General features: G+C 57.0%; 3 protein-coding genes across 3 annotated transcripts; 1 reads left to right on the top strand and 2 right to left on the bottom strand.

Annotated features, from left to right (window-relative positions):
• Positions 1-121: 121 nt before the first annotated feature.
• On the bottom strand, positions 122-1,702 carry SHE9 (She9p; the record flags this gene model as incomplete). Its single annotated transcript, XM_076676549.1, has 6 exons — positions 122-527; positions 594-718; positions 785-840; positions 904-1,007; positions 1,068-1,212; positions 1,279-1,702. 6 exons carry the CDS (start codon positions 1,700-1,702, stop codon positions 122-124), a joined length of 1,260 nt encoding a protein of 419 aa, XP_076536530.1.
• A 337-nt stretch (positions 1,703-2,039) lies between these two features.
• On the top strand, positions 2,040-3,687 carry JCM15063_000430 (uncharacterized protein; the record flags this gene model as incomplete). Its single annotated transcript, XM_076676548.1, has 6 exons — positions 2,040-2,153; positions 2,233-2,396; positions 2,457-2,563; positions 2,622-3,016; positions 3,072-3,278; positions 3,340-3,687. 6 exons carry the CDS (start codon positions 2,040-2,042, stop codon positions 3,685-3,687), a joined length of 1,335 nt encoding a protein of 444 aa, XP_076536529.1.
• A 361-nt stretch (positions 3,688-4,048) lies between these two features.
• Positions 4,049-10,364, bottom strand: JCM15063_000429 (uncharacterized protein; the record flags this gene model as incomplete). The annotated part of the gene is made up of 13 exons (XM_076676547.1): positions 4,049-4,051; positions 4,138-4,383; positions 4,466-5,174; positions 5,250-5,712; positions 5,778-5,861; positions 5,923-6,032; positions 6,099-6,863; positions 6,938-7,346; positions 7,410-7,564; positions 7,635-7,837; positions 7,915-9,902; positions 9,981-10,216; positions 10,291-10,364. The coding sequence occupies 13 exons, from the start codon at positions 10,362-10,364 to the stop codon at positions 4,049-4,051; spliced, it is 5,445 nt and encodes a 1,814-aa protein (XP_076536528.1).
• Between the last annotated feature and the right edge of the window lie 63 nt (positions 10,365-10,427).

The following is a 10,427-nucleotide window of genomic DNA, read 5'->3' as shown; positions in this document are numbered from 1 at the left end:
AGCATGAGGCGACAGTGTCAAGGCAGGAGCATGCGCAGCCCTTGGACTTCCACGCGGGTTCCGCCGGTGGAGCCGACGGAGCTGAGACCAAAAATAACGCCGGCAAGGCGAGCTCGACACGTTATCGAGTCATTGCACTCAAGAGACCTGCTAAGATCAGACCTCCGATAGCACCTGCAGCACCTGCTACGACCGGCTCGTGTCCCTCAATCTTTTCTTTTGTCAACAACCATGCATCGTCCAGCGAGCGGATTGTCTCGAGACTCCTGGGTTTTCGTACATCTTCCTGGCTGTGATGACTCGGCTCCTCGAGCGGCTCTGGTTCACTGTCCAACGCCCCTTGTGTCGGTGCGATTTCTGCTATGACGGGCGCTTCCTCGTCCGAGGTTGGCCGGGAAGCGGGCGGGGCCGCAACGGCAAGAGTTGCCAGCTGATCCAGCTTGCTTTGAGCGTCACTGAACAGATTCTGGAGGGACACGAGCTGCGCGAGGGTCGCTTCGTGACCTTGTTGAGTGTTTGTCCTCAACCTGCAGAAATGAATTTAGGGGCAATTCAGTTTTCCGAGCGGGACTGAGCACAGGGGAGCGACTGACCTTTCTTCGACATTTTCCACGAGCCGTCTCCGCCGCCAGGGCTCGATCAGAAGGAGGGTGATGATGAACAGCAAGACGTTGAGAGAAGTGATTGCGAGAGATCCGTAAGTGGAAATTGCTCGTATCTGTAGCGAGACACCTCGTCAGGCCTCGAACGATGTCGGGGAAGGCTTCAATCACCGGTAGCTCACTTTGTCGCTCCAGACTTGCTCTTCGTGATAGCGTTCGAGAATCGCTTGCATGAAATCTGCGGTAGGCGGAATGGCTTCAGTAAGAGCTGTCACAAGCGCCCAAGGCGAGGGTGGCCTACCTTGGAACCCTTTTTCCGCTTCCTCGTCACCGGCTTCCATCGCGATTTTGGCTCGTACTTCGGCTTGCTCGTTCTCGTGGTCCTGCTGGACTAGTTCGGTGAATCTAGCGATCGACACTCCGTCAGTCTCGGCCGACAGCTGTTCTGACCCTCCAGAGACGTACCTGAGGACGTCTGATGAATTCCAGCTGCCTTTACGCTGCAGCAAGTCGTTCACTTCTCGTTGCGAGTCTGCGCGCAGTTTGACTTTGGCGGCGTACTCTTTCTTGAGGTTGAGCGCCTTGGTCCGTACGTCGAGCAGAGATTTCTCTGACATTTCAAAGGGTCAGTATGCCTGTCGGCCAAGCTGAAGCAACGCATGAATGGAGAACTCACCTTTGTCGCCAACCGAGATGCGCAACCTCTCAATCTCCTCGTAGCCTGTCGCTTCGTTGATCTTGCCGCCGACATGCCTCAGCTTGCGCTCGAGCTCCCACGCTTCTATTGCCGCCGAGAGCGCCTGGCCCTGCTTCCGAGCCGTGGTATCGAGGGTCGCGAGCAGCGCTTTGAGTCGCAGATGCGCCGTATGCCTCGCTTCGTGTAGCTTGACTTGCAAGGGTGACACATCTCTTCGGTTCGGGGGCTTGTCAGGCTCGCTCGCTGTGCTCGGTGTAGGTGTTGTCGTCGGAGGAGACGAGGTCGGAGTTGAAGACGCTACCAGGAGGAGCTTGTGCGAGCTGTGCAGCGACCTCCTTGCTAAGGCCGATGGCAATGCTCGAGTGGTGAGCATGCAGGCATGGCAGCTTCGTATGCCCAGCATCGGTCGCGAGAACTGATGATGTATGCATTGAACTTTAAACTCTTTAGCCTCGAGTCACTTGGCACTGAAGAAATTTATATAACACTGATATACGGAATGTCATGGTGTTAAAAGGTGTGCAAACCTGTTGGAAAAAAGATAGCTTGTCCAACGGAGAGGCCGCGCCGGTGCCGGTGCCGAGCTGGGGCGCGAGACGCGCGAGCGCATGCGCAGGGCCTGCCCCTTCGACTATTGTGCTCTTACACATCCAAATCCACGCAGAGCACCTCACACTCTTCTGCACCTGCACGACATCCACGCACTATCGACAGAATACCCGTCATCGTATACCAGCAGCATGAGCGCTCACGATGTCACCGGGCTCCAACAGCTCGCGATCCACGTCGTACAGAAGACGGCGTTCCTTCCAGGTCTCTTGAGCATGAGCATCGGTGCTCGTAGCTCGCTCAAGGTCAGTCTCGGGTGGTGCACGGACAAATGCGAACTCATACTTGAACTGACACCGCCACCTCGCTCGGCTCCGTTTGCAGTCCTGGCTCGCAGTCAAGGACGCTCCCGCCGCGCCTCGTCTCGACAAGGACGAAGAGAAGCGACTCAGGCGCAAGATGATCGCTATCATGGTCGTCACCGTTACTGCCGTGCTCGGCCTCGAGCTCTACTTGTTTGCTCAGCGCGACACTCGCACACTCGATAGGCGAGTCTGCTCCATCTCGTAGACCTGCGGCGAATACTCACCGACGACATACGACTCCAGGTTCTTTACGTACCTCTTTGGCTACTTGTTCCAGGTTGCTCTCATGAGCCTTCTGGTCGAAGTTACTCATGCGACCGAATGGTCCGCTCACCGCGGCGCACCAGCCTGTGAGTAGGCCTGTCCACAAGGCCGTGGTGAACGATGAGCTCACGCCTTGCTCCTCAGCTCTGGTCTTCCGCCCCTTCAACATCAACCGCGCCCGCTTCTTCGTTGCCACTGCGGCAGCAACCGCGGTCAACGTCGCAGCATTTTACAATGTTCACTGGACCTGCTACAGCGCAATCATGACTGCCGTCCTTGTCCAGCGCGTCTCATCCGCCCCAGGACGCACCTTCTCCCTCCGAGGAAGCATCCTCTATCTTCTTGGCCTTACGGCCCTCTGTGTCGCCCTGATGACTGTCGCAACCTTCGCGGTGATGAAGATCGACTCCGACGATACCAGCCTTCCGACCGACGTGCCCGACGAGAAGGATTCGTCGTTAGCTTTCGTCTCGCCCCATGTGATGCGATACTTGGGCGCCTTCGTCTCTGCCTTCTACGCAGCGCTGCCTGCCTTCTTTGTGAGTGACTTTTCGTCGGCCTGTCTTCGGGGTGTCCCTGACCCTTTCTTCGTAGGTCGCTGGTTGTTACCGTTTCGATCACGCGAACGCGGTTGAAGCCGCTCCCGAATCATTCGCACCGGTCCCCCTCCGCACTGTCGACGCTCCCCGCCGCAAGCGTGGCAGCACGCTCTCGACGGGTGTCATCCTCCCTTCGTCCGTGCCGGAACATTTTGCCCGCCCGTACTACACGCTTGCGCTCTGGTCATGGATGCTCAGTCACGTAAGCATTCACCGCTCGAGATACAACTCTAATGTTGAATTGACCGCCCTGTGTTAGATAGGTTGTCACGTCTGGCATCTTGTCACTCGCCCTGCCCATTCCCGAGACGGTCTTTGACAATTCATTGTACCCGGTCCTGTCTTTCTTGGTCTCGTCGACGATCCTCGTCATCGCGATTTGTACCGCAGCGGCTTTCCGCGGAGAATTCGGCAAAATGTGGCGATACAAGGAAGTCTGGATCCCCGAGACCGACAAGGGGATCACTCTCGACGAGACCACCGACTCTGAATCCGCCACCGGAGCGAACGATGAGATTCTCCCTGCTTACGATGACTCGACTGTCAAGGCGGTCGATGTCGAATCGAAGCAACCTCTTCTTGCGGAACAAGCTCCTGCCTACGAGAACTAGCTACATTCTTTTGGTTCCTAGACCACCTTCTCTTGCACTCGCCTTTTCGTCTCGTCTCGTCTCACTCAGTTTGCCCTCCTTTCCCTTTCATGTCCATGTTTGCAATTATTCTCCCGCTACACCTATCCATGCCTTCTTCGTGTTTCGGGTCCTTTTAAGCTCGCGATCTCAGACACCACCAGAGAATTGAGAAAGAGTCTCGCAACGAGAAGGGCTGGTGATAGAGTCTACATATTGCGCGTTGCATTGAAAGGGAAAATCTTTTGCTTTTGATTTGACTTTGGCACAAGACGACAAAAAGATAAACACGGAAAGAGGATTCGAGGGTTTTCCTCGCTGTCGCACCAAACGATCTTTGCGATTACTGTCAAGACCCGAGACGAAAAGGTCCGTTGCGTCAGTAATTCGATCCTTTCTTGTTGTCTTGGGTGCAAACGGGATGAAACTCACGGCAAAGATGTTGAGGTACTTGGCGTGGAACGTCGTCTGGAGAGTGTGAATGACCATGAACAGTTTCCAATCCCTCTCGTCAATGTGTTCCGGTTTGCGCAATTCGGCATCGTCCTTCTTGTTGTCGTCGTCCATACCCCGATCTTCTCGACCATCGTCCGAGTCGCGGTCATCGACATCGGCATCGTCGCGGTAGTAAAGAGTTTGGAACGCGGCCCGAATCGCACTGAGCGCTCGGTCAAAGTCCTGAGAACAAGGTTGAAGAGGATCTCCTCGTTAGCGTCTGGCGATTTGTTCACGGGGCAGCAGATTGTCGGAAAAGACGTACCTGCAAGTTGTACCAAACCTTGTTGCGAGACATCGAGTTCTCGCGCACGAGCACTTCGAGGTCACCGTGACGGTAGAAATCGACGACGTATGCATCGAGTTGATGCTCGGTCGAATCGAGACCAGGCGATGCCAACTCGGGAATCGCGTGTTGTTGCAAAGTGACACCCGAACGAGCCGATCGTGCGAGATCCTTGATTGACGAGAAGTTGTCGCCGTGTCCCGAAGTGGCAGCGAAGACTGACCGACTCTCGACCTCGAGTTCTGTTTGTCGGAGCTTGCTCGCGAACGCCGCATCAGCTGCGCCCGAAGGGGTGACCTTGCGCTGCGAGAGTGGCAGGGCATCGTCTTCTCCGAGCTGTTCCGCGTTCTGCTCGGCGTACTCCTTGGCGTACGTCGAGAATACAGCAAGAACCGCACGATGGTGAGCGTCGAGGGCGGCTCGGATTTCGGCAGGTAGAGGGGGAAGGACAATGAGTGAGGTAGAGTTGCGAGTCGAGCGCAGGGTTTCGGGCGATTGCCGGCGGCGGTGCACAGTACCGAAAAGCCAGGCAAGCACGACGAGCATCGTGCGGAGGGTGCCATCAGGGTCAGTCGTGACCTTGTCAGCCAGGTCGTGGAGAACGCCTGATCGAAGGAGAGCAGCGAGTGCAAAGTTGCTCGGCTCTTCAGGGTAGAGCGCCGAAGTGAGGCCGTACAAGGTTTTCGGTCTATGATCGCCGCGATTCTACAAGTCAGCTGCTTGCAACCTTTGAGGGAAGATGGCGCGAGACTGCGATGCTTACACTCCGTCTTGCTCGAGGAGACCAGCTCGGCGAAGGTACTCGATAGCGAAACGAGCAAAGTGACGGGTCTGGTCTCGGTTGTTCGAGTCGTTTCCGGTGCTGACGGACAGGCGAGGCAGGTCGAGCATGGTCTCCACGCTCATGTTGGGGAGCTTGGCGCCTTCGGAACCCCAGATGAGGTTGTTGAGACGGAGGAGGAGGGTCGTGGTCAAAGGGAAAGTGCCACCGAGCTTGGGAAGCTTGGACAGCATGAGACGCTGAATGCGGTCGAGTCGCACACCCACGAAAAGAACGTTTCCAATGTTGTCGAAACCACGACGACCGGCACGTCCAGCGCATTGACGGAAGTTAAGGGGGTTCAGTTCGAGCGAGTCGCCAGCGAAGACACAGGTGCGAGCCGGGGCGTTGATGCCGAGAGCGAGGGTCTGGGTCGAGATGACGACTCGCAAGACACCGCGACGGTCTGGAGAAAACGGTGATCAGCCCGCGCGCCAGTCTGGTTGCAGGGGAAATAAATCGCGTGCTTACACAAATTCTCCACGAGCACACGGTAGCGACGGGGCATACCAGCGTGATGGATACCAACACCGCGACGAAGAGCATTGATGATGACTGTCGCTCGTCCTGAGGATCAGTGACGGTCAAAATCGCACAAAAGTGACACCAGGCTTACGAGGATCCATGTCGAGCCATAGAAGCTCGTCGACGTCCTTCTTGAACTCGATGTGACTGATTCCCTTGCCCACAAAGGTGAACTCTTCCGAAGGTGCATCGGGGTCGAAGCTGAATAACGATTTATGTGAGCATTATCCGTCTCCGGCAGCATCAGATAGTTGTCATGTAACGCACGTAGTGGTCTCTTCGACGACACCCATGCGGGCGGCTTCTTCCTCTTGCTTGCGGTTGACAGTCGAACTTTCGACGGCCTTGGCCTTCTTCGCAGCAGACTTCTCGGCAGCCTTGGCACGAGCGACTCGCTCCTTGTAGGCGGGACTGGCCTTGCGCCACTTGTCTTCAGCAGCTTCGAGATCCTTCGAGATGCGCTTACCGAGACTCTCGCAGTGCTCGCGAGAGAAGTTGAACAAGATCGCAGGAAGTTGGTTCTGAGCATTGAGATCGGCGAGAAGAGGCGTGAAGAGCGAGTTGAACTGATCCTCGGAAGCGTTCTCGATCAATTGCTCCGAGGTCTTGAGCGACGCCTTGAGGGGGTCTTCGAGAACCGCGACGGTGCGTCGGAAGCGAGATGAAGGGTCGCTGTAATTGGGCTCTTGTCGCCAAGTGAGCAAGATCTGCTTGAGTTCCGCCTCGTACTTGATGACATCGCGAATCGCGATGATCGGCGTGTTGGCAAAGTACTTGCGCGGCTTGAGCTTCGAGTCGAGCTCCGGGTCGACGGTCGACATGGCTTTCCACAGAGTGAGGCAGTCGCGGGGCTCAAGAGCGAGATCCTCGGGGAGTTGCGGGTCTCCGAGTCCGAGAGCAGCGATCGGATGCACCGGAGCAAAGATTGTCGGGCGCGATCGATAGTCGTCAAGGGGTCCAATCGTCTTGACGGGCCATTCCGTGAGGTTGGGCGCGTAAGCAAACTTGCGGAGAGCATTGAATCGGTGCGTGCTGCATATGCCCAGCCGAAGATCAGCCTCGAACAAAGCCGGATACGCACGTAAATGAGATATGAGGGCGCTCACTGGATGACGAGAGAGTATTTCCGGTTGCACTTGGTCTCGACCGACTCGAGCCATCCTGAGAATCGCTCGGGAGCTCCCACAGTAGCCGAAAGACCAATGATCGGTGCAGGGTTCATCAAGAGAACTTGCTCCCACATTCCGCTACCTTCCTCGGCGACGGCGTGAATCTCGTCAACGATGACACGTCGGATGCGCGGGGTCCAGATCTTGGCGAGCGAGGGGTTGAGGAGCATCTCCGAGAAGACCTGGGGAACAGTGACGAGAATCTGACAGTTCTGTGGGTTGTTGACGCGGTAGTCACCCGTGTGGACGGCCCAGAGGGATTGACCAGCCACTTCCTTCGAGAAACGGGCGAAACATTCGGCTGCGACTTGATTGACCAAAGCCTTCGAGGGCGCAACGTACACGACTGCGAGACGGAACTTTATCAGCCACTACACTCGCCTGTGGAAAATTCGAGGACTATACGCACCAACTCCCTGGTCCGACTCGCGCAGGACACGCTCCATCGCAGCGAAAGAGATGAAAGTCTTTCCGGAAGAGGTAGGTGCGACAATGAGCATCGACTCATCGGCATCGATTTTGTCGAGGACATCACGTTGCCAAGCATCGGGTGAGAAGTCGACACTGAGAATAACGAGGCGAATCAGTATCCAAAGGTTCTATTTGTCGCGGGAGATTGCTGAGCTGGGCTCACCGAGGGTCGGGCTTGCTGTCAAGCTCTCGAACCATGAATTCTCCAAGGTTGCGAAGCTGCCACTCGAGAGGGTGTTCGTCGATCTCCATCCAATCGTAGAGAGGCTCATCTTCCTCTTTGTCGATGAGCGAACAGTAGTGGAACGTGAGCTTGTCTCGGACATCCTTCTCCTTCTTCACTGGCGCCGCAGCCTCTTCCTTCTTCTACACGTTCATCAAAACAGATTGTGTCAGTGTTCTCGCCCTCACCCTTGTAAGCGCATACAGTAAACGTGACGTACCTTGTTCTGCGCGGCCTTCGACCCGGGCTTGGCGTTGCTCTTCTTCTTCTTGCCGTCGTCTTCCTCACCCTTCTTGCCCTTCTTGCTCTTCTTGTCGTCGTCACCGTCCGATCCGAGTCCGGCGAACTTGATGCCCTCGGGAACGAGGCAACTGAGTCCCATCACGTCGAGCGTGTTGACCAAGGCCTTGCCTTGCTTCTCGTTGATGACGACCGAGCCCGAACCTTCTTCACAACTCTTGACGTACTTCTGGAGAAGCGGGGTTGCGGTGCGAGCGAGGAAGATGCGGTATTGATCCTTGACATCCTCAGCCTCACGACGTTCGTCAGCGATCCACTTGCGCAGTTCGAGGTCGAGTCGCTTGACGATCATCTCGGTACCGAGCCACGGGTCGTCCGAGCGCTTGTTCTTGAGGTACGAAGTGAGCTGGGCGATCTGTCCGGGCAAAGGCAGAGGCTTGAGGTCGTCGAGACGCTCAACCCACCACTTGTAGTTGAGGAGACCTTCTTCCTGTTGCTTCTTGATCGCGTTGTCGGCAATCAGTTTCTCACGACTGTTGAGCGCCTTGGGTTTCTCCTTCTTGCCTCCTCGCTCCGAACCGGTCGGAGTCGCCGTGCCAGAACCTGCGGGCGTGTTCGCGTTCGAGCGCGCTGCTTTCGACGCAGCAGCCTCCTTCTCCTTGATCGCGGAAGCAGAACGCTTGCCAACCGCTGGGATGACTTGCTGCTTGAGTGTACCTCCAAGGGCTCCAGTGAGGGAAGCGGCCGACTTTTGCATCTGCGCCATGAACCGCTGCTCCTTCCTGTCACGCTTCCTCTTCTCGCGAAGGTCGAGCACGGGGGCGGGAGGGCCACCGAGATGAGTCGGAAGGGTCGGTTTCGGGTTGATCCACCCTCGCTCATCGTCGAACGCCGATTTCTTGTCGAGTTTGCTCGGGAGCGTCGCGAGAGTCGAATCGGCAGCGACGGAGACATTGACGGACGAGAGGTGAGCGGAGAAGATTGGCGAATCGTATTCGAGCACGGTAGGCTCGATGGTCGAGGAAGGTGCTTCCGGGAGGTCGGTCGACTGAGAAGGTACGGCGGATCGGAGAGCAGCAAAGTCGGGTGCAGATGCAGGAGACAACTTGGACCAGGTGCTGTCGAGACGACCAGCGACTTCAGCTCCGAGAAGGTCCGAGAAAACAGGCGCATCCTGCGACGACGAGATGAGTTCGACAAAGAGGAGGAAGAAGATCCGTCCGTCGAAGTCGAGTTCGGAGAGGGGGTCCGCGGATTCGGACGCAGGGAGTGCGTCAATTGCGGCAGCGACAGCCGAGTAGAATGCCGCAAGGAAAGGTTCGAGGACAGCCATCGCTTCGGACGAAGGTTTCGGGATGCGCTGGGCTCGAGATCGCAGAGGAAGCGACGGCACAAGGTAGGCGTGGGCGAGGTAAAGCTGAAGGAGTGCGGAAGCGTGCGGAACGGAAGACGACGAGGCGAGGAACGCCGCTGCGGCAGCTCCGAGGATGTCGTCGAGGCTTGCCGAGGCGGGAGGCTGAGCGATCTGAGGTTGCGCGAGTTTGGCGTTCTCGAGACTCGACTTGGCGGCATCGGTCGCGGCGGTGATGTTTGCCGGGAGGGCCTCAACCGAACCCTTGACCACGTCGTAGAAGTACGAGTTGATCTTTGTGTCGGTGAACTCTGCGGCCTGCAGGAGGACGAACGGAAGCGACTGGTGCACGGTGTCGTAAAGGTGTTTCCTCTGGATCAAGATGCGCTCGGCTTGCAGTTCCCCCTCGGTGCTTTGCAATCCTCCGTCGTGTCCAAGGTAGTACATTGGTCGTCGGTGGAGGTACCACGCCTTCCATTCGTCATCCTGCAGCGATGCGAAGCGGTGGACTTTGGTGCCGGGCAGGTTCGCGCGGCGCAACAGGACGGCACGCGCGAGTTGGCGGGCTGCGACCGAGTATGCGGCTTCTCCTGCATGGAGAGTGGCAGGTGCTTGGCCTAGTGGGAGATGTCAAGGGTTGTCAGCTATGCGCGCAGGCAGTGACGTGACGAGACGAGACAACCGGGAGGACGTACTCTCGAAGAAGACGATCTCGAACGAGCAGTCCTTCTTGAGGAGCTCCTCGACAGTCTTCTCGAGCAGCCAGGTGGCGTGCAGGAGCTGGAAGGACGGGTCGCCGGTCTTGGCAAAGGTGAGGAGTCTGTCATCGAGCACGAACTGGAGGAGCGCGTCTCCGTCGACGATGAAGAGCTCCTGTCCCGAATAGATCAACACATCCATCCATCCCGGGTACTGCGAGATGAACCAGGTGCTGCACACGAGACGAGGCGTGGGTGAGATGTCATACTTTTGAGGCGAACCTGATTCGATATGCAGTCAACGTACCTGTCGAGCTGGTTCAAAGCCTGAGTGGCCGATAGCTGGGCAGTGCCCTGCGTGCCGTTGCTACTTTCCGCCATGGTGGCGTGCGAAGTGTCGCTCATTTGTGGTGAAGATCAACGACTTTCTGCTCCTGACAATAT

The sequence above is a fragment of the Sporobolomyces koalae genome (assembly GCF_050403365.1).
Source record: "Sporobolomyces koalae JCM15063 DNA, S_koalae_JCM15063T_v1_ctg4, whole genome shotgun sequence".
Taxonomy (NCBI): Eukaryota; Fungi; Basidiomycota; class Microbotryomycetes; order Sporidiobolales; family Sporidiobolaceae; genus Sporobolomyces; species Sporobolomyces koalae.
Note: the sequence above shows the minus strand (reverse complement) of the source record. Positions and strands in the feature narration are given on the sequence as shown.